Source organism: Geotrypetes seraphini, chromosome 5, assembly GCF_902459505.1.
Source record: "Geotrypetes seraphini chromosome 5, aGeoSer1.1, whole genome shotgun sequence".
Lineage (NCBI taxonomy): Eukaryota > Metazoa > Chordata > Amphibia > Gymnophiona > Dermophiidae > Geotrypetes > Geotrypetes seraphini.
In genome coordinates, this window is record NC_047088.1 from 51,435,487 (window position 1) to 51,462,982 (window position 27,496).

Here is a 27,496-nt window from a genome sequence, read left to right on the forward strand (position 1 = left end):
GGTACGGAGCTGCACAGGAATAATAATGGAGAAGAGTTTAGAAGAACTAAATTTTGATTGTTTGTGAGGTACAAACAAGCTTAGAGCAGGGCTGCACCAGCTTGATTGTTTTGCTACACTGCAGCTGTGCAGAAGCTCAAGGGGAACTACAGGACTGTGAGCTAATTAGGGCTGACACTTTAAGAGCCTGCAGTAAGGTTTTAGTTTTGTCTTTTGGTTCCTGCTTAAAGTTTACTTTATAACCACAAATGCAAATACCTGGTGAAGAAACTGGACTGTGTTGATTGGTAAGCCCAGGACTCAAGCTCACGGCTTGATAATTTCTTAAGAGAGACTACTTGTGCTGGGGTTTTTTTTTTAAGTGACTGTGGGGCAAAGTAGAGAAAGCACTAAGACCTGGACTGGAATTATACTTGACAGAAAGCTTGCTGTGCTTTCACCGGACCGGGTGAAAGTTAAAAGGATTTCATTTTTTTTTTTGTTTTTCTTTCTTTGCCCTGTTTTGGAGAAGCCAGGAAACTTGAACTGTAATAACTGCTTATATGATTTCTAGTTGGTGTGTTAAGTGACTAATTAAACTTTACACATTATGTTTGGTTCAACTTGACTCACGGTGCTTTATTTTTGGGGCAAAGCCCGGATAGTGAGACACCAGTGAGGTCTCCCCCTTTGGGAGCCGCGTCAAGAGTGTACTACCCCCTATCGGGGGTCTTATTAACCGTACCAAGATCCCGGTAGGTGACAATGCTCACATAAGCTACCGCGTTGGCATTGTCGGAGAACATTCTGTCTTTCCTTCCAGGTACTTCTCCAATGACCCACAGTTCCAGATGACTTATAGACCACTTTCTCTGTGAGAGGGTCCATTGTCCCTGTACCAGATGACCGCTATAATAGAGCCCCCAGCTGAACAGACTGGCATGATTCAAAAATCTGCAGTATAGTAGACATCTCTAATGGTGTAGATCAGTTGTGTAGTTAATAGGCCATTTTCCTTTCTCTGGGAAATATTTTATTTTACATTAATATCTTTCAAGTACTTGAACGTCTGAATCATATCTCCCCTATCTTTCCTTTCCTCTAGGGTATACGTATTCAGGGCTTCCAGTCTCTCCTCATACGTCTTTTGGTGCAAACCTCCTATTATTTTAATCACCTTCCTCTGGACCACTTCAAGTCTTCTTATGTCCTTCGCCAGATATGGTCTCCAAAACTGAACACAACACTCCAAGTGGGGCCTCACCAATGATCTGTACAGGGGCATCAACACCTTCTTTCTTCTACTGGTTACACCTCTCTTTATACAGCCCAGCAGCCTTCTGGCAGCAGCCACCGTCTTGTCACACTGTTTTTCCGCCTTTAGATCTTCAGACACTATCACCCCAAGGTCTCTCTCCCCATCCGTGCATATCAGCCTCTTACCTCCCAGCACATACGGCTCCTTCCAATTATTAAACCCCCAAATGCATTACTCTACATTTCTTTGCATTGAATTTTAGTTGCCAGATATTAGAACATTCCTCTAACTTTTGCAGATTCTTTTTCATGTTTTCCACTCCCTCCTCGGTGTCTACTCTGTTACAAATCTTGGTATCATCCGCAAAAAGGCAAGCCTTTCCTTCTATTACTTCAGCAATGTCACTCACAAACATATTGAACAGGATCAGCCCCAGCACCGAACCCCTGAGGGACTTCACTACTCACCTTGCCTTCCTCCGAGCGACTTCCATTACCCACCACCCTCTGGCAACTGTCCAACAACCAGTTTCTAATCCAGTTCACCACTTTGGGTCTTGAGAATGGAGAAAAAACAACCAAGAACACACAAAAACAACCTGGAGAACACTGACAAACAATACAAACAAAAGCTAAAAGAAAAAAGAAAGGCATACTACACCAATCAGATAGGCATAGAAATCCAAGACACCAAAAAAATTTTCAAACTACTAAAGGAGCTCACAGACACCAAATTCTACCTGGCCACCAAAACCGCCCTGCCACCCCCAGTTAATCAATTGGCTGAATTCTTCAGAAATACCTTCACCGGAACCCCAAACCACCTTGACGAAATCACAATACCACCTAAAGAAAACGAGGCCTACGCAGCAGACAGAAACTGGTAAGATTTCCCAGACACACAATGGCACGACCTAGACAAACTCTACAAAAAATACAGACATGCAGCCTGCGACCTCAACCACTGTCCCCCCCATACCTGTTAAAAGCCGCCAGCACTAAATTCCACACCCACCTCATGCGGTGGATTAGTTACATGCTCACAGAGGGTCAATTTCCACAGGAAGTTGCCAAAATCATCATAACCTCTATTCTGAAAGATCCAAAGGGAGCAACAGATCAGCCATTCAATTACAGACCTGTAGCCTCAATACCGCTACACTTCAAACTAATGGAAGGCCTCGTAGCAAAACTTCTCACCGAATACTTAGAAATTCACAACATTCTTCACCCCTCACAATCAGGCTTCAGAGGCAACTACAGTACAGAAACACTACTTGTCTCTCTCCTAGACACAGCCAAACAACACCTAAGCAAAGGCAAAAAAATGCTACTCATACAACTCGATCTCACAGTGGCATTCGACCTAGTAGATCACAACATCCTTCTACAAACATTGGAGGCAATAGGAATCACAGGCAAAATCTACAATTGATTTGAAGTATTCCTCCGCTCAAGAAATAGAGTAAAGCAAACAATGAACAATCAGAATCCTGGAACAACCCTTGGAGTCCCCCAAGGCTCCCCACTATCACCAACACTCTTTAACCTTTACATAGCCACACTTGGCACATGCTTAGACAAACAAGGTATAACGTCATATAGCTATGCAGATGATATCACCATCCTCCTGCCTTTTGACCAAACCACCTCCAACACAACGAACAAACTACACATTGCACTAGAAACTGTCAAAATGGATGAGAGACCACAAATGAAAACTGAACCAAGACAAAACCAAATTCTTACTTCTAGAAAGAAACAAAACCCCAAAAATAACAAACCTAGAAATAAACTCCATCACATATCACTTACAACCCAACCTAAAACTGCTGTGAATAATAATAGACAAAGGCTTGTGCCATGCAAATTCAAATCAGCAAAACGGTTCAGAAGGCATTCACAGCCATGCACAACTTAAGACAAGTCTGAAAATACTTCAACAACGAACAATTCAAACTCATAGTACAAACGCTAATCCTAGGACTCCTGGACTACTGTAACATACTTTACCTGTCATGCCCCGCCAACATGCTAAACAATTACAAACAGTCCAAAATACAGCCCTAAGACTAATATACTCACTGAAAAAATATGACCACATTACCTCAACTTTCCAAGACTCATACTGGCTCCCAGTACAAGCACGCATACAACACAAATTCTACTGCACCCTATTCAAAGCCTTAAATGGAAATGGACCAAGCTATCTGAACAATCGCCTAATTTGGAAAAACACATCCAAACCAAGGAGATCTCAAGCACACTTTATCCACCCCCCAAAGGAGTGCAAAGCAAAAAAAATATATGACGGTCTACTAGCCACCAGAGCAGCAAAAATAGACCACCACCTCTCAAATCTGTTGACCACGATGCCCAATTACAAAACATTCAGAAAAGAACTGAAAACCATACTATTCAAGAAATTTGTCAAATGATCTAACCAAACCGCATCGACCATTCCCAAATCCCGACGCATACTATAGCTATCAACCTTGCAATCTCCCTGGAAATGCTCGGGCTAATTTCTTTTTGTAAACCACCTAGAACTGAAAGGTATTGGCGGGATAGTAGACATCAATGTAATAAAATGTAATGTAACTTCAGCCCTTCAAGTTTGTTCAAGAGCCTCCTATGAGGAACCGTGTCAAAGGCTTTGCTAAAATCTAAGTAAATGACATCTAGCATATGTCATTGATCCAGTTCTCTGGTCACCCAATCAAAAAATTCAATCAGGTTCGTTTGGCACAATTTACCTTTAGTAAAGCCATGTTGCCTCCGATCCTGTAACCCATTAGATTCTAGGAAGTTCACTATCCTTTCTTTCAGCAATACTTCCATCATTTTTCCAACAACTGAAGTTTCCTGCTTCATCTCTGTGACCACTTTTGTGAATAGGGACCACATCCACTCTTCTCCAATCCCCAGGAACCTTCAATTTTTCAAGTTGTTCATAAACACTTTTCTCCGTGAACGGTGCAGAATCTACTCCATTTTCTTGTGTAACTTTGACAGACAATCTTGATCCTTCTCAGGGATTTTCTTCCGTGAACACAGAACAGAAGTATTTGTTTAGCACGTTTGCTTTTTCCTCATCACACTCCACATATCGGTTCCTAGCATCTTTTAGTTTAGCAATTCCATTTTTCATCTTCCTCCTTTCACTAATATATCTGAAAAAAATTTGTCTCCCTTTTTTACATTTTTAGCTATTTGCTCTTCTGCCTGCGCTTTTGCCAGACCGCTCTCTCTCTTGGCTTCTTTCAGTTTCACCCGGTAATCCTTTCTATACTCCTCTTCTTGGGTTTTTTTAATATTTCAGGAACGCAAACTCTTTTGCCTTTATTTTCTTCGCTACTAGTTTGGAGAACCATATCGGTTTCCTTTTTCTCTTATTTTTATTTATTTTCTTCACATAAAGCTCCGTAGCCATTCTTATTGCTTCTTTCAGCTTAGACTACTGTTTTTCCACTTCTTTTATGTCCTCTCATCCTAACAGCTCTTTCTTCAGGTACACTCATATTTTATTAAAGTTCGTACGTTTGAAATCTAGGACTTTAAGAATTGTGCGGCTGCTCTCCACTTTAGCTGTTATATCAAACCAAACCGTTTGATGATTGCTACTTCCCAGGTGAGCACCCGCTCGAACATTAGAGATACTCTCCCCATTTGTGAGGATCAGATCAAATATCGCTTTTTCCCTCATGGGTTCTGTCACCATTTGTCTGAGCAGAGCCTCTTGAAAAGCATCCACAATCTCCCTACTTCTTTCCGTTTCTATAGATGTAACTTTCCAGTCCACATCCAGCAGGTTGAAATCTCCTAACAGCAGCACCCCCTCTTTCTTTCCAAACTTTTGGATATCCACAATCAGATCTTTATCAATTTGTGCGATTGAGTCGGAGGTCTATAGACTACACCCATGTAGATAGAAGTTCCATCTTCTCTTTTCAGAGCGATCCATATTGCTTCTTCCTCTCCCCAGGTACCTTGCATTTCAGTCGCTTGGATATCGATCTTTACATAGAGAGCTACTCCTCCACCTTTTTGACTATCTCTGTCTTTCCTAAAAGATTATATCCTGGTATGTTTGTATCCCATCCATGGGATTCACTGAACCATGTCTCTGTGATAGCAACAATATCTAGGTCTGCCTCTAAAATCAGGGCTTGCAGATCATGAACTTTGTTGCTTAGACTACGAGTATTTGTGATCATTGCTTTCCAGCTATTTTTCAGTGGTAATCTTCTTTTTTGTATATTTTTTTGTTTTTGTTTCACTTCCCGTTGGAATGCTAAGAAGTGAGTTGCTAATATTGCTTATGTTGCAATCTTTACTAGTGGGTGCACTGCAAGGCAGTCTGCCACTTGGATGCAGAGCTACAACCTTGAGAGTCTGCACTCTCCTGCAGCCAGAGATGTCCCACAAATGGGATCCTCTGCAGCACTGAAAAGCCTTGCAAATGGTAAGCAAAAAATGAATTTAATGGAAAAATAAACAAAAGAAGAAAAGACAGGATCCTACCTATGTATATTGGTATCAAATCCCTGGTATGTGTCGAGTTAATATACGAACTTGTATAAAAAAATATACTATAACTATGGCATAATGTAACCTGTTAACTGTATGTTATATATGCTAACCTGTAACCTGTTCTGAGCTCTTTGGGGAGAATGGGATATTTGTAACATTTACAGTAAAAGCTCCAGCATTAACATCCCTCTCTCTATCCCCAATAGTCCAGATTTTAATTTTAAGAGGTCTAGTTCCTGCAATCCAGATTTTTGGACATAGTGCAATAACCAGTGGAGTAACCATGGGTAGGTAGAGGCGCATCCACTTTGGGCTCAGGTCCACCAAATAGCAGCACACTGCTATGGTAGCTGGCGGGATCCCCAAGACCCGCCAGCTTAAGATCTCACTGAAAGTACCAGAAACATATCTCGGAAGTTGGCGGCCGCTTCCTGAACCATCAATGCTGATACTCAGCACATGCTCAGTTTTCATGCATTTGAGGAAACTGAGTATGTACAGGGGTGCAAGTGTCGGCAGCTTAAGGAGGAGCTGTTAACTCCCAAACTGAACACAGGAGTATCTGGCACTTTCGGGGAGATCTTCAGTTGGTAGGGCTTGGGGATCCCTGCCAGCTCAGGTACTTATCATTTCTTTTGAGAAGTTTGAGTCTTAGGAGCAGGGTAGTACCTCAACAGGGGTGGTGAGCACAATTTTTGTGCCCGTCCATTTTCACCTTAGGACCACCCAAAATCCACACGCTGTCTATGCTATTGGTTATAACAACCCTACCTATAAAAAGGCAGCAGTACCCTAGAACTAGTGTATACTTCCTACTACTAAAAAAAAACAAAAAACCCTTCCAACTAACTCCTCCCCCCAAAAAAAAACAACAAACAAACAAGTCAGACTGCTACAGATCCCTACACTGAAAGTAAACACTAACAGAATACCTCACACAAGCCACCTGCTAGGAGAATACCACACATTGGTTACACACACAAAAAATAGACCCTCAAGAAATATTAATCAAGGGACCACATATCAAAAATAGAGATATAAGGGCAAAAACATGAACTGGAACCTTCAAAATGTCAAGATTTGCATATACAGCAATACTTGAAGAACAAAAACTGCTTCAAACACCATGCCAACCCTCACTTCCAGAATCTCCTACTCTTCAATTGATCTGTAATTATTTTTCCCTTCTTCATTACAACTGCATTCTACCCTCTACCCCATTTATTATTTGTCACTTGCATAGAGGTACACATCTGCTTCCATCATCCACGTAATGCAATCCCCAGAAAATCTATTCCCATCCATGAGTAGGCAACCTAAAAAAGATAAATCACCACCATCCCTTCCATTCCCTTCTCCTCCCTCCCCAACTTCTTAAGTATGCCTAGCTAGAACCAATATTTATCCCTTCTCTCTCTGCTGGTACCACACACCACCCATCCAACTCTCTCATGTTTTCTTTGTCTACTGTCCTTTACCTAATCCTCCATGCCCTCCCTTCCTTATACCTGATTCCCAACCCTACACACTACTTTCTGTGACAAAATAAGCCTTGGTGCTATTTAATATATTTATAAATGATTTGGAAATGGTAATGAATGAGATAATTAAATTTGGAAAAGACACAAAACTATTCAAAGTTGTTAAACATATGCGAATTGTGAAAAACTGCAAGATGACCAGGCATCCAGAACTGACAAATGCACTGACACTGGCAAATGAACTGACAAATGCAAAGTGATGAACATTGAGAAGAATGAAAAAGATTTACAGTAGGTGGCATCACAGACAATACGGTAAAATCTTCAGAATCTCGGAGGGAGCCAGAAGGCCTTGAGCATGCGCAGATGTTCAAGGCCCAGTCGGAGGAGAGGCACGATCTTCGGGCACTGGCACCTCCTGTGGGTTGGTGCTGCGTGCCAGTGCCACATTGGGGGGTAAGCTTTCAGTTTGGGCGGGCGGGGGATGCCAGTTTGCGAGGGGGGGCGATGCCTGTTCGTGGGGAGGGGGGGCAGCGTTTGCAGGCAGGGGGGGCCATGCCGGTTTGCAGGGGGAGAGATGTGGAAGCTCACCAGTGGCCTCGGGGGTGGGGGGGGGGTCTTTTGGGGATGTGGTGGGGTGGAGCTACGCCGGTGGCTGGGGGGGTGGTAGGTGGATCGAATCAAGCTAGTTTCCCTTACTTTCTATGGGGAAACTTGCTTTGATATACGAGTAAATTGGTTTACGAGCATGCTTCTGGAACGAATTATGCTCATAAACCAAGGTTCCACTGTATAATCTAAAATTTTTGAGGGGGAGAGGACAGACTTGACATACAGGAACATATAGGGAAGGTGGGAGAAGGAAATAAAGTTACAATAAAATAAAGAAGAAAAAAGGAAGGATAATCAAAGAGGAGGAAGGGAGTCTCTTCGAATTAAAAAAAAAAAAAAAAAGTTAGTCCTCATTGAAAGCGTCTTGGAATAAGAATGTTTTGAGTTTGGACGAAGGAAGGTAAGGATGTTTCTTGTCTAAGACTAGGGGAAACTCAATGAAGCTACATAGTAATACTTTTAAAATGAAAAGCAAATAGATAAGCTCTGGAACTTGCCAGAGGATGTGGTAACACTGACATGGTTTATAGTTTAATGTTCTTAATAAACTGCCTTTCACAAAAAGTGGAGAAATGCTTTACAATAGTTAAAATAAAAAATGAAAAAGACCTTAATTAAAAACAGGAAAGAACTATATGCAGATAAATATAGTAAAGAAGCAGAATAGGAAAAATAATAAGAAAAGACACTGTAAATGATAAAACAATAACCAAAGGTAAGGTAAGATTAGATTCTTACCTCGATAATCTTCTTTCCTAGTATAAAGAAACATGGGTCTTGACCAGTGGGTTATTCACCTCTATCTGAGTTTTTGCAGATGGAATCATCTACAGCTTTTCAGCTTTGCCTCCTTGTGTCAGTGGGTGGTTCTTCTCTTCTCAATTCGTACCAAAGCAGATGATTACACCTAAAAGAGGAGAAACAACAAGGAGGGAACACCCCAAGTCAAATCTTTTCTGCTCTGCAGCAAAGACAACTAAACCCCATGAAATTTAATATAAGTAAGATGAACTCAAACAACCACCTACCTGAGTGCAACCAGCACACACATTTATATAGTTATTATAGGCTCTCCCACAGACTTTGCTATAGCGAGCTATCAAATCATTTACTGTACTTACTAGACAGTTGAAAAACAATCATTTACATACTAGTAATGTTTAGTTATTATGAACAATTATTGTGATACTGGAATTAGCTGTTAACCCTTAGTTGTATATTTATTTCCAAAATAAGTTTCTCATCATCTCTTTTGCCTGGGCCCTCCGTAGTTATGGTAGTCTAATGAAGATTTACATATTTTTTTCCTCTCTTATATTCTTCAAGTATTATAATTATTTTCTGTGTTGAGAATATTCTTGTGAATTATGGTTATATGGCAATAAAATATAAATGAAAAAAAAAGTTCAAGATCTCTATAGTGTCACATTGCACACATCATTCTGACCAGTCTGCTTATTTGTCAAATCACTTAGTTCTCTTCTCAGGCTTCTTTCATCCTTATTCTTCCTCCTCCTCCTGGAACCTGCCTGGAGATCTCTCATTGATTTGCTTTCTCCTTCCTGGCACCTACTCTCTAGAATTTGCTGCCACTTTATCTATGTCAGAAACCCTCAACTCTTAAATTTAAAAAGGTTTTTAAGCCTTTTGTTTTTTCAGGCTGTATTTCAACACGATATGCGGTGGAGAGATTATAAATTGTAAAACACTTAGAAGTTTTGATTTGCGTTTCATCAAAAATTTTAATAAACTTGGAAACTTGGGTTACATACAAATCTTTTGGTTTAAATTTTTGTTTTTAAATTAGTATGATTTTTATATTTATATTTTTACTTTTTGTAAACAATTTCAATATGCTTTTTGCCTCAAATAGATGGTCAATAAAATCTTACAAATAAATATTCAGAAATCACATTAACATTCCTCCACATCGACTACTAGAAAATCCTTGGGTTTAGTGAGGGATAGAAGCAATCTTCAGTCACTTCAGCTCTATCAATTGACATTTTCCAAAACTATACCAACTGACTTTATGCGCTCTATTAGCCCAGGCTAAATTCATAACTCCAAAAGTATTCTTTGCATGTGTGTGGGCCAACATTTTCAAAGCAATTTCCCTTTGAAAATGAGCTTGTAGGTCAATGAGTACAAGCACCATACTCAGTATCAAAATTAGGAGTAGCCTAATTGTTAGAACAGTGGGCTGAGAACCAGGAAACCAGGTTCAAATCCTAATATTCCTTGTGATTTGGGACGTCATTTAACCCTTCACTGTTTCAAGCACAAGCCTGTAAGCTCCCTCCACCCCCATCCCCCTGGACAGGAAACTATCTACTGAACCTGAATGCAACTCACCTTGAGTTAAGATGTGAACTAAATCTAAAATCCCTTAATCATCTTTTTCCTAAGTACTGATCAAGATGCCATCATTAGGATTAAAAAGTTTCTACATGCTAAAGAATGAGTTCTTTGGCCATCCAGAATCCCAGCCACTCTTACCTCTTCTTCCTCAGTGCTGCTTAGGTGTTCTGCCTTCACTTTATTGTAGATCTCCAAAATATCTGTGCAACTTTGGTCCCTATAAGTCACACAACATATTAAACATAATATGCCAGAACATCCTGAGATATTGGTTGCATAAAAAACAAAGCAGCTACATATGTATATTTTCCCTAATCTCTCTATCCCCCCACTCCTGCACATACAAGAAAAGACAGCAGTTTGCTTACCCAATATAGTGCAGTAATACATCAGTTACAATCTTGGCTGCTTTTACTATAGGACTCTCTGGCTCATTGAAAGTCCTGGCATTATGTTCAATATATCGAACCTCCCACATCAGTGCCGAGATTCTCCTGAAATACAATCAAGGAAGTTAGGATTTCTTTAGTGTGGATACTCTTCCTCAAAACTGCAAAAACTAAAATAAGAAATAATCAAGAAAAAAAAACATTGCTTATATGGGGCCTGTGCACCAAAGATCTTTCTCCATTTTGTAATCTTTAGGAATAAATCAGTCACAGAAGCAAAGAACAAGTCTGCATTAAATGCCAAATTTGTGATTGCAGCTCATTTTATTTCAGCTATTTATGAATTTCTGTTCCTTCAAATGTAGAGCATACTGCACTAAAGGCAGCAAAGTTTACCGTATTTTTCACTCCATAAGATGCACTTTTTTCCCCTCAAAAGTGGGTGGAAATGTCTATGTGTCTTATGGAGCGAATATGCGTCACAGACGTGTTCTCTCTAGCGTCTTTTAGCCAGTCACTCTGCCCAGCTAATTTAGGTGAGCGCCCGGCTGTCTGCCAGGGAAACTTACAATATATACGGTACCTTTTTTTGCCCTTTAAAATCCTGGTGGTCCAGCGGTGTATCGGCAAGAGTGAGCTTTCTGCGCTCCTGCCCCGCGCTGAGCCCCTCCCTCGCTGGATGGCAGGACTCACGAGAACTGACAGCAGCCATTCAGGGAGCGGCGCGGGCTCAGGCTGGAGTGTGAAAAGCTCACTCCTGCCTTGTGCACTGCTGACCGCGAGATCTGAGGCAGCCGTCCAGCGAGGGAGGGGCTCAGCACGGGGCAGGAGCACGGAAAGCTCGCTCCTGCCAATACACCGCTGGACCACCAGGATTTTAAAAGGTGAAAAAGATACCCGGGGGGGGGGGGGGGGGGGGGGGAGAAGGGAAGGAAAACATTGTTAGTCGGCTAGGACAGATCCCTCCTGTCTCAGCCTACCACTAGACCACCAGAGGGGGTACAAGGTATAGGGCAGGGAGGTGGGACAGGGTATAGAGCCTGGCAAAGAGTGTGGGGTTGGGTGCATAGCCTGGAAAGGAGTGTGGGGGGCTGGGTTCAGAGATTGACAGGTGTGATAAGCAGGCTATGCCTGCTAGGAGTGTCCCTAGTGCAGGTCCCAGTGCTAATCCAGATTCTGCCCATAATATGCCTTATACACCATTTTCTGTCTCTCAGACTGAATTTCCTTCTAGGGCCTGTAGAGGGAGTAGGAGAGCAGCAGTGGTAGATTCCCATCCCCCTCTGTGTCCTAAAGTGAATCACCGGAAATCCTTTCCACCTGAGGGTTGGGGGCGGGGCTGCAAGCTGCTATCCCTGAAGACTAGGCTCCTAGAAAATCAGAAAAGAGAAAAACAGCAGCAGGAGAGGTCACAGTGCTGGGAGCTCCTGATAGCAGCCAAGATCCTGAGGCTATGGAGTTTTCAGAGGCTGGAGAAGAAGTATCTTCCAGTCTGTGTGAGGAACCGCTGGCCATGGAGTTGGAAATAAGCCCTGAAGCTAGTGCTGTGCTGGCTCCTGAGAATGCTCCTATGGAGGTTTGCCTCACAAAAGCAAGTATCTGAATATTGCTGAAGTTTATTTCAAGTTTGTTTTGCCTACCTTTGTCTCAGGAACTGAATAATTCTCATTCATGCTAAAGAGTGAATTTTCTCTATGCTGAAGCTAAGCAAGGCCTTTTATTTTGAAGTTTTGGTTTTTCCTTTTTGAAAGCTTACTTGTGCTTTCTCTTTGAGAAAAGTGTACTATGGTATGCTAAAGGCAGTGGGGTTTGCCCCGTGTTACGTGGTGGGATAGTGGGCCTAATTTCTGGCAATTAAAGACCACACGGAGCACACCGTCTTTCCAGCATTCAGTTGCTGAAGAAGCCAGTATTACTGCACTGACTTGGAGTTTTGTTTTTGGCTGAAAAGTTTTCCTTTCTTTTGTAATGGACTCTAACTGGACTATAATTTGAAATAAAACTTACCTCTGAGGAAGAGATTTTTTTTGTTGATTAATCCTGACAAATAAGTTGTTTCTTTCGTTTTGAGAATTAAAAGCCTTGATTTCATTGAAGCTGTGCCTATGACTTTTGAGGGTGTTCCTTATTCCGAACGCTAAAATTGTCAACTCCTTGTGCGGCCCGTGGCGGCTCACAAAAATATACTTGTACCGGTGACCCCAGACACCTTGCCTGGAGCTTGCCGGCTACATAGGGAAGGGGGCTAAATGCAGAGCCTAGAAAACTAGAAGAGTGCTTGAACCTTAAAGTCTCTCCTCATTTGTTAATCACAGTGATGATGGTTCTTAATACCGCTGTTGACTTTACATGGTCAAAATATTATTCTGCTATATTTTATTAAATATATTAGTACACCATTTGGTTCAGAACATTGTTTTCCTCCTCTAAACCTAGGTGTGACTTATGGTCAGGTACTATGGCCTCCCAATCTAATTTTATGGCTTCTAGATTTTAGGTATCATGTGGCAAGTGGATCATAGCTCTCTTAGATGTACGTATATCTTAGAAACAGCTATGAACCTCAGAAAGGGATCTAAAAGGAGATGCCAAGGGTTTTAAATCAAATGTAAAAATTTATACAAAACCCTCATCAAAATCTGTTATTTTTTGAAGAACCGAAAAGAATATCCTTACCTATAGAATCTATTTTCAAGTCTCTTTCTGACTGTGCTAAGGTCAGTTGGATAAGCAACTACAGTGCAATATAGTGGATAGGCACTAAGGTCCACAGGAGCAGCAAATGGGCTAGCAAAATCTAAAGAGAAAATGCAGTACAGTAGATTAGAATTATAATGTACAATACTTCAAAAGGTGGCTATAATCACCCACAACCCAGATTCAGACATATCTTCATTTTCCTTTAACGTTAAGCAGCTTGTATGCAGTCTACCTGAACTACCGTGTTTCTCCAAAAATAAGAAAGTGTCTTATATTAATTTTAGGCCCCAAAAATGCACTAGGTCTTATTTTCGGGGTGTGTACATGATTATCTTTCCCTTCCTCTCCTTCACCCCATTTTTCTCTTTCCTTTCTCTCCCTCACATGTGCAGCATCTCTTCTCCCCTCCCTCAAGCAGCAGGACCCTTACCCAGCTTCTATTCTTCCCGCTCTCCCATCCCTCATGCAGCAGGACCCTTGCTGGGCTTCCCTCCCCTCCCTTGTGCAGCAGGACTCTTGCCAAGCTTCCCTTCCCTCCCTCCCTCCCATCCCTTGTGCAGTAGAACCTTTGAGCGAACACAACCTCCCCTGAGTACCTGCCCCCGCCACACAGCTGAACCCCCATCCTTTCTTCCCTCCCATAGGAACCCTGCCACAAGCCCTACATACTCCCTAAGTAGCTTCGGGCCGGCAGCACTCTAAATAGGCTGCTTCGGCCTTGTCCGCCCCATGAATTCACTCTGCCGCGTTACTGATCAATAATGTGGCAAAGTGAATTTCACGGGCGGAAGGCTGAAGCAGCCTGTTTAGAGTGCTGCCAGCCCAAAGCTGCTTAGGGAGATATGTAGGGCTCATGGCAGGTTTCCGATGGGAGGAAGAGAAGGATGCGGATTCAGCTGTGTGGCGGGTGCTCGTGCTTGGGGGACAGGGGGGGGAAGGGAAGCTGCTGGTGAATCCCGGGACTAGGGCTTATTTTCGGGGAAACACGGTACTTGCAAAAACAAGTATCATAAAGATTTTCTCACAACACAAAGATAAATATGATTGACTCCAGTTTGTGAGAGCCAATCAGATTTAGTAAGCAGTAGAACATTTGAGACTCTTTTGTTAAGATGACTGCTCCCAGATATTCTGAATAATTATACAGAACAACCTAACAATAACATTTCTGACGCAGGACAACTAAACTGTCTATTATGGGTACCTTTGGAACACTGCATACTACTCAAGGGTACAAACTTATTAAAATCTAATGTATATAACCTCAAACTTATCAATTACTGTACAAAGAAAGCAAAATTATTCCACTGAGAATCTAAATAAGAGAAAAGGAATATTTATGTAATACCGAGACAAAAGATGCTGGTTGAACTGTGATAAGCCCGTAACACTGATAGTTTTGACCACAGACAACCTCACTTTATCATAAATCATAAACTCGAAAATGTGCTGTCTTCATAAAATGTTCAGAAACAAATGCACGGATCGCTAAAGCTCTGACAGTAGTGACAGCCTCCTGTCACTGCTGTCAGAGCTTCTGCCACCAGCTTTTTAAATTTTTTTTCTCATCGGGCAGATATTTTGCGTGTTTTACACATGCAAAATATCTGCCCGATTTAAAAAAAAAAAAAAAAAATTAAACTTCCCCTCCCAAGTGCCCTGAACACCCCTCCTTCCCTGAACCCCACAAAAAATTTACCCCGCTGCTGCCATTTAAAAAACACCACACACACACCCCGACCGGCCCACTGCACCACCTACCTGACCGGCCCACCCCCGGCTGGGCCAGGCCCGAACCGGCACTCCCTATTTGAAATTTGGGAGCAGGAGGGGTGCTCGGTCCCTCCTGCTCCGTAGGCCGACCAACACCCCGGCCAAGTCGGGCCTGACCTAGCATCCCCGTACCTCAAAGTTGGGAGCAGGAGGGGTGCTCAGTCCCTTCTGCTCCTTAGGCCTCCCGTGAAGTCTTCGGGGAGCAGGAGGAACCGCAAAGTCATCCTGCCCCTCCTCATGACGCAGTGCCAATGTAGGCCTTAGGCATCATGTGATGCACGGGGAGGAACCTAAGGCCCTGATTGGCTCAGGCTCCTACTATGATTTTTAAAGATGCTCCTAATATAAGCCCTACCCTAAAAATAAGCCCTAGTTAAGATTGATCCCCGAAGCCCCCCCACTGAATGTCCCTGACACTCCGATTCCATCTCTAACACTAGTGCAGCCTGATTTGCTGAAAAAAATCGGACTCGTCAGTTCAGTAACCCCAACCCCCGCTGCTTTAGGAGGCCTCGAAGCAGAGGTATGTCATTCTCACGGTGGGAGGGTCAGTGAGGTTCCGCTGCACAAGGGGATGGGTGAGAGGGAAGGAATGATGCTGCATATGGGGGGGGGGGAGGAGAGAGGAAGAATTGGGGGAAAGGAAAGGAAGGGAGAGATGATTTTTGTATGTGAAAAAAAAAAAAAACCATCCCCGAAAATAAGCCCTAGTGTGTTTTTTGGACCCCAAATTAATATAAGACATATTAATATATGTCTTATATTATATTAATTAATATAAGACATATTAATATATGTCTTATTTTCAGGGAAACAAGATAGAAATGGTTTTCAAGGGTGATGTGGAGGAACTGAAAAAAATCTCAGTGAACCTGGAAGACATACTGAGCCAAACTGACAAAGAGTGATAAATCATCTGACCTAGATGATATATACCTGCAGGCTATTGAAAGAAGTCAAACAGGAAATTGTTGATCTGCTCTTACTCTGTAACCTGTCATTAAATCGTCCATAGTGCCTGAAGATTGGAGGGTGGTCAATGTAATACCAATTTTTTAAAAGGGTTCTGCAGTGATCTGGGAAATTAAAAACTGGTAAGCCTGATTTCAGTGCTGGGTAAAATAGTGGAAACTATTATAAAAATAATATTATGGAACATGTAGACAAACATGGTTTTATGGAACAGAGTCAGCATGGGTTCATTTGCTTCATTTCTCTGAAGGTGTGAACAAACATGTAGATAAGCCAGTTGATGTAGTGCAGGGGTAGGCAATTCCAGTCCTCGAGAGCCGGAGCCAGGTCAGGTTTTCAGGATATCCACAATAAATATGCATAAGATAGATTTGCATCTCAAGGAGGCAGTGCATGCAAATCCATTTCATACATATTCATTCTGGATATCCTGAAAATCTGACCTGGCTCCGGCTCTCGAGGACCGGAATTGCCTACCCCTGATGTAGTGTATCTAGATTTTCAGAAAGCATTCAACAGAGTTTCTCATGAGAGACTCTTGAGAAAATTAAGAAGTCATGGGATAAGAGGCAATGTTCTGTTGTTGGACAGAAAACAGAGGGTAGTGACCATTTCACTTAATGGAGAAGAGTGAATAGTGGAATGCCACAGGAATCTGTACTGGGACCAGTGCTATTTAACATATTTACCATGTATAAATGACACATGGCATGATTAAATTTGTAGATGACAGGAAATTATTTAAAGTTGTAAAAATGCATGCAGACTGTGAAAAATTGCAGGAAGACCTTAGGAAACTGGAAGACTGGGGATCCAAATGGCAGATGAAATTTAATGTGGGCAAATGCAAAGTGATGCACTTTAGGAATAATAATCCAAATCAAAATTATCAGATGCTAGGGTCTACCTTAAGAGTCAGCAAGAAAAAGATCTAGGTGTTATTAAAGTCAATATGCTGAAATCTTTGGCCCAGTGTGGCGGCAACGACAAAAAAGCAAACAGGTTGATAGGAATTATTAGGAAAGGGATGGTAAATAAGACCAAAAATATTATAATGCCTCTAGAGGATGCTCCATGGTAGGTCCTCACCTTGAGCATTACATTCAATTCTGGTTGCCATATCTCAAAAATGATATAGCAGAATTAGAAAGTTTCAAAGAAGAGCGACCAAAATGATAAAGTGGATGGAACTTCTCTCTTATAAGGTAAGGATAAAGAGGTTAGGGCTCTTCAGTTTGGAAAAGAGATGGCTAAGGGGGGATATGATTGAAGTCTACAAAATCCTGAGTGGTGCAGAACAAGTAAAAGTGAATCAATTTTTTTTTTTCACTCTCTAAAAAATTACAGAGACAGGGAACATTCAATAAAGTTACATGGAAATATCTATTTGCATTTAAAAATTTATATAAGCAAAAATAAAATTTGAAAGAAAAGCACATTTTAGAAAAGCATTCAGGCAATAATTTTCATTATAAATCACCAAATATATCATGCTACACAGTCCACAAGAAAGGGGAGAACCAAAGGCAATAAACCCTTGAAGCAACAGGGTAGCAATAAGGAAATAAATCAAAGATTAACACTATGGGAAGAAAAAAAATCCAAAGCCATTATAAAGTGCCTAAACAATATCTCCTTGGTTGAACCTAATTAAAATCAAATTGATGTAGATTGTTTAGCTTCCATCAGGATCTGTAGCTGATCAGGATAAACAAAAAAATCCAACATACTTAGTGGAGGAGAAAATCACCACACATTTACATGGGTAGCAAAGTTGAAAAGTGCCTGAACTCACTGTCTACTGTATAACAGAAATTTCTTTCTTCTTTCCTGAGTAGTTTTTGTAAGATCAGGGAAAACACAAATCTTTTGATGATCTCATTTTTATGCTTAAAGAAGAGTCTCAAAGTATGATCATAATCTTGAGGAAAAATTAATGTACCCATAAGAGTAGCTTGACCGATTACTTCAGTTGTAGAACTCTCCCAAAGCTCTTTTAGGTCTAAGCTACCTTGAGTCAACTCCACCCTTTATCAAGAAATTTTTTTTGCTGCAATATAAGCAGCTTTGAGAAAAAGGTGTTAATGCTTCTTTGGGCATGTGTACAATATCTTCCATATATTTTTTCTTTTTTTTCTTTTTATTTTTTTTAATTTTTCTTTATTAAATTTTCAATTTTTACAACAATTGAATCACAAGTAATATAATTAATTACTATATATCATTGTATCTATCATTAATACAATTTAATTTATAAACAGTATATATTAGAAATTATATATAATCAAAAGTTATAAGTCCCTCCCCATTTTTACAATTAATAATTCCAAAATTTATACATAACCCACCCCATTCCTATATAAGTATTGTGAATGTGCTAAGAAATCTAATCATTAGAATAATTAGTCAATGGTTGCCAAATTTTCTTGAAATTATGAAGATTCCCATTTTGTAATGCTAATACTTTTTCCATTTTATAGATGTGACATACAGAGTTCCACCAGAACGTATAATTTAATTTAGTATAATCTTTCCAATTTTGAGTGATTTGTTGCATGGCGACTCCTGTTAATATTAATAGCAGCTTGTTATTATTTGCTGAGATCGGACTCTGAGTTCTCATTGCAGTGCCAAATAGTATGGTATCATATGAGAGTCCTACGTGATTTTCTAGTAATTTGTTAATTTGGGGCCAAATCAGATTCCAAAAGGCATTTACACAGGGACAAAAAAAAATTAAGTGATCCAACGTCCCTATTTCTATTTTACAATGCCAGCATCTATTGGATCTAGTATTATCTATCTTTTGCAGGCGCGTAGGGGTCCATAACACTCTATGCAATAAAAACATCCATGTTTGACTCATAGATGCTGACTTTGTAGATCTTAATCTCCAGGACCAAAATCGTGGCCATTGAGATGCAGAAATTGTCTGTCCAATCTCAATACTCCAAATATCCCTAAGACCAGTTTTCTTTTTTTTATTTAAAAATTCATATATTAACTTGTACCATTTTGCGGCTTGGTGACCCAAGGAATCCGTCTGGGAACATAAAATCTGCAGACTATATTGGGTATTAAGATTTTTCCATTCAAGGAACCCTTCCTGAATGGCCTGCTTCAATTGCATCCATTTAAAATATTGTGATTTATTTAAACCAAATTTATTTTGCAATTGTGAAAAACTAAGCAGTGAACCTTCTGAAATGACATCATTTAATGTTCGTATACCTGCACTTATCCATTGTTTCCAGACGATCTTAAATCCGCCAATTTTGATCCTGGAGTTTACCCAAATAGATTGATTTAGTGATTTACAAATTGGTTCTGGTGATAGGTTATTTATATATCTTAATGTTTTCCAAGTATCTAATAATATTCTGTTATCTTTGTATCTTCTAGGCATTGTTATACTAATTAAATGATCTAAATGTAATGGGAACAGGAGCCGCCATTCTAAATATAGCCAATCTGGTACATTCTCCATGAGATCTGGGAGGATCCAATACATACCCTGTCTTAGAATATAGGCTTGATGGTACCTATAAAAATTTGGAAAATTTACCCCTCCCTCCATAATTGGTCTTTGTAAAGATACTAGAGCAATTCTGGGTCTTTTCCCAAACCAAACAAATTTTGTAATAATATTGTTTAATTTTTTGTAAAAGGACCCCTGAAAAAATATTGGTATCATACTCATTTGATAACAAACCACAGGCAATATCATCATTTTAATTGTTTGAACTCTTCCCCACCATGAAAGATGTAAAGGATTCCATTGTTCACACATTTCTGTAATTTTTTTCAATAAAAGTTTTTCATTTTCTTTGACTGTATCATCAATTGTATTTTTGATCATAATTCCTAAATATTTTAATCCTTCCTCTTTCCAAATAAATGAATATGAATCAAATAATCCTTTGGTACAGTGAACATTAATTGGGAGAATTTCTGATTTACTCCAATTAATTTTATATCCAGAAAATTTTCCAAATTCCTCTAGAAGATTAAGTAAACTTGGAATAGTATTCCCCGGTTCTCTCAAATATAATAAGATATCATCTGCATATGCAGAAAGTTTATATTCCCAGTAAGAAAATGGGATTCCCTTTATCTCCTTAGTTTGATTAATTGCAATTAACAAGGGTTCTAATACAATATCAAAAAGTAAGGGGGACAAAGGACATCCTTGTCTAACTCCCCTTTGCAAGTTAAATCTATCTGATAAATTGTTATTTATATATAATCTTGCACCAGGAGAGCTATACAAAGTCTGAATCATTTTAATAAAACCGGGACCTATTCTAAACCATTCTAGAGCTTGATACATAAATTTCCATTCTACTCTATCAAATGCTTTTTCTGCATCTAAAGATATCATAAAAGCTGGATCATTCATAGTTTTTGCTAAATTTAAAGAGTGAAATGCTAATCTAGTGTTGTGCGATGAATGTCTTTTAGCAATAAATCCTGTTTGATGTACATCAATAATGAAAGGAAGAGCTTTTGCCAATCTTATTGCTAGTACTTTAGAAATTAATTTACCATCTACATTTAATAAGGAAATAGGCCTGTAATTTGAAACCAAGGTAGGATCTTTGTTTGGTTTTGGTAAGACAATAATTAATGAATCAGCCATAGTACCTGATATATTTCCATTATTCATTTGATATTGATATAACTTTAATAGATATGGTAAAATAATGTTTTGAAATGATTTATAAAATTCAACCGTATAACCATCACCACCCGGAGCGGATCCAACTCTAAGAGATTTCAAAGCTGATTCTATTTCTTTTAAAGATATAGGTTCTTCTAAACTTCTTTTTATATGATCTGGAACATTTGGTCCAATAAATGAATTTTAAAATTTTAGTCCATCTCGTTCTTTATTTTCATAAGATTCGGAAGAATATAAATCTTTATAAAAATCAAGAAACTGTATTAAAATGTCTTTATTGTTAGTGTGTGTATTACCTTGTATATCTTTTATTGCAATAATCTTGGACTTTCTTTTTTTTGCTTTAAGAAAATTTGCTAATAGTTTCCCAGCTTTATTTGAATTTCCATAAAATTGAACTTGTCTATTAAATAAATCTTTCCTCACAAATTGAGAAGAAATCTCATTATATTTAACTTTTAGTTTTAATAACTCTTGTAGTGTTTTATTTTCCCATTTTTCAATTAATTTATTTTCTAATAACTTAATTTGTTTTCCCAATTCAAGAAAATGTTTTTTATGTTGTTTATTAATATATGCTGAATATGAAATAATATTCCCCCTCATTGTTGCTTTAAAAGTGTCCCATAAGATCTCAGCATTAATATTATCCGAATCATTAATTTGAAAAAATTCTTGTATTTTTAATTTAAATTCTTCCAGAAAATTTGAATCCGCTAAAAAAGCATTATTAAATCTCCAAATTGAATTGAAATGTTCAATATCATAATTTTGAAGGTCAATCCACACACCAGCATGATCCAAAATTATAATAGGATCTATTACTGCTTTTAACACACGCTGCGCTAGGTTATTGGAAACAAATATATAATCAATTCGTGAAAAGGATTTATGGACCTGAGAACAAAAAGAAAATTCCTGATCATTAAAATGAAGAATACGCCATATATCTACTAAATCACAAGATTGAATCAAATTATCTAAGCCTAATGATTTCATAATTCTACTTGGTCTTTTATCCAAAATCGGATCCATTACAGCATTGAAATCCCCTGCTACTATTAAATTAGATGTAGCCAGTGGTAAAAGTAATTGCTGAATTTGTTTGAAAAACTCCATTTGATTCGTATTAGGAGCATATAAATTGAATAAATCCATGGTTGTATTTCCCAGATCCATTTTGATATGTACCCATCTACCTAAGGGGTCATAATTTATTAATTTGAAATTCGCATTACATTTTTTGTTTATCAGAATAGCCACTCCAGCTTTTTTTTTTAAAGCCGGTGCAAATAAACATTTAGAAATCCAACCCCCAGATAATTTTTTAGATTCAATTTCAGAAAGATGCTTCTCTTGGATGAAATAGATGTCCGCATTTTGATTTTTAAGGAACGATAAAAATTTCTTCTTCTTAATAGGATGATTTAAACCATTGACATTCATAGAATAAATTTTTATATCCATCTTATTTATATTCAAATTTTAACCAATATTCTATGATAATATACATGATTAGATCTTAGCACAATTAATATATATTGACCCCCTTTCCCACCCTCTATTTTCCCTCCCCATCCTCCCACTATCAATGTCTGACCTGGAACACACATTGATAATGTAAAACCTAAATCCCCTCCCCCAGGCAACTAGTCGCTCATAAATTATTTTAAAAATAACCTCTAAATTCAATACATTTCATATTTCTTTACCTACCCTATTATTCATTTATCCTTTCATTAAAAATTCCATTATATATTATAATTCATATTAATTATAATTGGATAAGTCATATTAATATTTTTAAGTCTTAGATACAACTAATATATTACCTCTACAATAAATTCATCATATTTTAAATATAGCTCTGGTTCCCATAAATCAAATATTCATATATATAAATTTGATATATCTATTCCTATGAAGACAGTATTAAAAAATTTTTTAAAATCATTTTAAACATTTTTAAATATCTTCATTCATAATATACTAATATGAATAGGTAATTAAATAAAATATATATTTATGTCAATAAGATTTTATAATTAATACCTATGTTATGATAATTTCCCAATCAGTTAATCAATTCCGTATTTCCTTTTTTCCAATTAATATTAGCAGTAATAAATATGGGTGCAATAATTCTATAATTAGTTTGATTTCTATTATAATATAATTATATCATATCACCCAATATATTTATAATATTGAAATCAAAAATTATAAAATGTTTTTTTTTTTTTTTTAAATGTATGGAATAAAATCTATAAATAATTTAAATCATAACATCCAATATATTATAATAATAATTAAATCAAAGATTGTCAATCATTTTAAAATAATTCATTCTGTTAGTAATCATTGTCTTCTTCTTTCTTTTTTTTTTTTTTTAACCATCTTCTTTTTTCTTATATTATCTTGCATTTTCTATTTCTTTTCTTCAGATGAAGCTTTCCTTTTTTTTTTTTTTTTTTTTTTTCTGTTTTTATGTAGACATTGGTTCCTCTTGTGCCAAAAATTCTTTCAGTTTTCCAGGATCTTGAAAATACATGGATTTATTCCCAATGGACACTCTCATAGTCGAAGGATAATATAGACCATACATGTAGCCCTTTTCTTTTAATTGCTGTCTGAATGTGAGGAATTGTTTCCTTATATTTGCAGTATATTTAGCAAAGTCAGGGACCAAGATCATTTTAGATCCTTTATAGTTTAGGTTTTTATTTGCTTTTGCCACTTTTAAGATCTCTATTGCTTGTTGGTATCTTAATACTTTGAAGATCAAGGGTCTAGGAGCTGTCTGGTTTGTTAGTTTTCTTGTGGGGATTCTGTTGGCACGTTCTATCTCTAACGGCCATTTAGAATTTAGCTGCAGCAGTTTAGGCAAAAGATTTTCTAAGAACTGTATAGGATCCCCTCCTTCAATATTTTCAGCTAAACCAAGAATTCTAATTTTCTTTCTTTTTCCTCGATTCTCCATATCGATCAGTTGATTTTTTAAGGCTGTAACATTTTTCTTTTCTTCTTCACATTCTTGTGTAAAAGTTTCCAACTGCCCGATTCTTTCTTCTATCATAGAGATTCTCTGCCTGTCAGTTTGGATCTCCTGTTTCATACTAGCAGCTCCTCCTTTACTTCTGATATTTTGTTAGCATTATCAGTCAACATTAATTTGATTTTAAATAATTCCGCCATGATGTCAGATTTTTCATTAAGTTCTTCAACTTCCAGCGGGATTGGTACACTGGACGGCGATACGGGAGTTACCTTCGACCTTTTCGCCGACACTCCCGATGTACATGGTTTTTCATTCTTCCCTTGCCTTATCGCTGCCATCTCCGACGTTGATTTTTATTATTTTTAAATCGGGCGAGTGAAGTAAAGAGTTTTATTTTTATTCAGTTGTTGCCTGGGACTCAGGAGCGCTGCGGTTAAGCTGCCATATCGTGCGCGCTCCAAGCCACGCCCCCTCCATATATTTTTTCAAAATATCTATTGTGAACCTTTCAAATTCTCAGATGTTATTTTACTAACCCCCTCTTTTACAAAGGTGCGCTAAGCTTTTTAGCACACGCTAAACGCTAACACTTGCATGTTATCCTATGGACGCGTTAGCAGTTAGCGCAAGCGTTGATTTAGCGCATGCTAAATACGCGCTAAAACACTTAGCGCGCCTTTGTAAAAGAGGGCCTAAGTTCCTGATTTTCCAGGACAGCTATAGTTAGTGTTATAGACTTGTGCATATGAACTATAGTACCCCAAAGAGATCCCAAAGTCACAGTCTGCGGCTTAAACAAAGGAGAAACCACATCCAAAGGCCCCAAAACCTGAGTTGTTAATGATGACAGTGTGGGCGAAGAAGTTCCAGAGAGCTTTTCAGAAGCCTACTCTCCAGCTGCTGCCCCTCTTAATGATCTCTCTCTGACCAGCTGGGTGCATTCCTCTGCAATCTGTACAGTGGATTGCAACACTGCCAGTTGCTGCTCCTACACTGGAGACGCCATAGTGGGTGGAGGAGGAGTACTCTGTGAATCTGGACTCAGAGTACTGCTGAGTTCTTCAAGAGGTGCTGCTTCAAGCAACCTAGCAGAGTTCCAGAATCGTTGACTGACGGGGAGGAGAGTTTGAGATTCAGAGAGAAAATCCTGAGTTTCCCACTTACACTTCTTTCTCATACTGGGGACCTCCACAGAGCACCTCAAACCGTGTCCTCTCCATTAGATGCTATCTTGGCTCTCACATAAAAATACCTTTAAATTACACAGGAGGATGTGGTAACAGTAGCTAGCATATCTGGGTTTAAAAAAGGTTTGGACAAGTCCTGGAGGAGCAGTTCATAGTCTACTATTGAGACAGACATAGGGGAAGCCACTGCTTGTCCTGGGATCAATAGCATGGAATGTTGCTACTGTTTGGGTTTCTGCTAGGTGAACCGGATTGACCACTGTTGGAAACAGGATACTGGGCTAAATGGACCACTGATCTGATCCAGCATGGCTATTCTTATGTAGGATATAGTGGATGGGCATTTGTTACTCAATGTTTGCATCATACATTCATAGATTTCTTTTGGAGTTTTCTTCTGCAGGAATAGAAACTTCATGACTGCTCGGAGAGTTCACATTTTTCGTTGACATGGTTCAATCAGTGATTTGAAACAATGTCAACACTTAGCATTACAATTCTGCAAATTTGCACGTTGCAAAATAAAATATTCAGAATTTAGGAAGTTGGTTGGGTTGAGAACTTTTCAGCACCCCCTTATAAAAGCCCCTTTCTTAAAGGAATTTGTTTTATCTTACATTAAGCTGGAGCTCATGTCCAGTGTTATTTGGTATTTTAAATGTTCAACATACCAAGTGTAAGCAGCTGATCAATTCCACAAATAACTCGCTCACATTCCTCATCTCTAGAATGAGCGCCCCATTCTCCCTCTTGGGGTTTATATAGCAGAGCTGTCAACTCCTCTGGGGAAACAGGAACTCCTGCACCAACTTCGTCAGGAAAGGCAGCTACATGCAAACATGGACATTTCAGGCTATTAATCAAGAACATTTTGTATATCTGGAAATTGCAATTACTTATTAAATATTTTCTGAAATATTCTCACTTCCTTCTGGGATAGGTTCCATGTCCCATGGGCTCATATTTTCTCTTTCATTATTGTCCCAGCTATTAAAAGGAAATAAGGAATAAATTAAACTTATGAACAAACACAAAAATATTATTTTTCTAGGGACGCAAAATCATTTTCATAATGGGTGACAAATAAGAGCTGCAGGCATCCAGAAACTATGTCATATCATGGATCCAAGGATATGGACATTAATAAGACAATTTTAAGACAAGTCGCTTATGTGTGAAAGCCAAGTAGGTGCTATTTTATAAAGACACATACCTGTAAGTTGCTTGTGTGTTTTTATAAAATACTAGGAGTAAAGCAGCAGAAATTACACCTAGAGTGCAGCCACAAACATTTATACCTGCTTGGAAGTAGAAGTAAATCTTTGTGTGTATTTTATAAACAATTTGAATAAATCATGTAAAAGTACTCCCGTCTTGTAACTGTTCATAGATTTACAATTGCCCTGGGGTCCTTTTATAAAAGCCCCTTTACATAAGCCGATATAGTGGCAACGTTGTAGGCTTTGAACAAGGCAGGTACCATTGCTGAAAAGTAGCCCTTTCTAACTGGTCCAAGCAGGAGGCAGAGAAGGCTTGTTAGAAAAAGGGAATGGGAATGAAACTTGAATATCGCTTTTTTTGTGGTTACACATTCAAAGCTGTTTACATATATACGGAACTTATTTTGTACCTGGTGCAATGGAGGATTAAGTGACTTGCCCAGAGTCACAAGGAGCAGCGCTGGGATTTGATCCCACAACCTCAAGGTGCTACAGCAGTAGTTCTACCACTAGGCCACTCCTAACCTCCAATTTGCTTAGGCTGTGGGATTGATTCCGGGCAGACTAAGAAATCCAAGTGATGGTGGAGAGGGAACATAAGAATTGCCATACCGGGCCAGACCAAAGGTCCATCAAGCCCAATAGCCTGATTCCAGTAATGGCCAACCCAGGTCCCAAGCACCTAGCTAAATTGCAAGTGGGGCAGATCCTGCATGGGAATGGAAAGAGATGCGAGAGGGAGAAATGTTAGACATGGCGGTGGAAAGAAGGGAGATATGTGGAATGGGGCTGGAGAGGGGTCATAGAAGGAGAAATGTTAGGCATAGGGCTGGTGGGGAGGGGCAAAAGATACTGCTTAAGGCAGGGGGAGGGATGAGAAAGGGAGAAATGTTGGACGTGGAAGTAAATGGGGTTGAAGAGATGCACCCTGGACACTGAGAAAGAGACATGTTAGATATGGGGGTGGACGAGAGAGAGAGAGAGAGTAAGAAATGCTGTACAGGAGAGGGAAGGAAGAAAGAGGGAGATGTTGAATCCAGAGGCAGAAGGGAGTGAGGAAACTGTACAATGGGAGGGCGGAAGAAAGGAGACATGCTGGACCATGGTAGGAGGGACAGGAAAAAAGAAAGATGGGACAGGAGGATGCTGAAGGGTGGAGTGGAAGGGACATGGAGATTTCAGGCTTCGAGGGTGCAAAAGGGAGAAAGATGGAGCAGATGCTGGGCAGGAAGGATGAAGGGAGGGAGAAGCTGGGAATGGTGGCACCATGTGAAAGAGAAGGAACGGGGGGTTGACAGGGAAATGAATGAGCAGAAGATAGTGATTACAGTGGGTAAAAATATGGTAGCAGAG

At 39.1% G+C, this 27,496-nt stretch overlaps 1 protein-coding gene across 6 annotated transcripts in view; it reads right to left on the minus strand.

Moving 5' to 3' along the window:
• The window catches only part of BRWD3 (bromodomain and WD repeat domain containing 3), a 286,770-nt gene that overhangs the window by 50,134 nt on the left and 209,140 nt on the right, over positions 1–27,496 (minus strand). For all 6 annotated transcript variants that reach the window (XM_033944590.1, XM_033944589.1, XM_033944588.1 and 3 more), the window contains 5 exons: positions 25,849–25,910; positions 25,595–25,750; positions 13,289–13,409; positions 10,592–10,717; positions 10,362–10,440 (listed from right to left, as the gene is read on the minus strand). In XM_033944590.1, the coding sequence (XP_033800481.1) occupies positions 10,362–10,440; positions 10,592–10,717; positions 13,289–13,409; positions 25,595–25,750; positions 25,849–25,910 (544 nt within the window). The remainder of the gene's footprint in view (positions 1–10,361; positions 10,441–10,591; positions 10,718–13,288; positions 13,410–25,594; positions 25,751–25,848; positions 25,911–27,496) is intronic.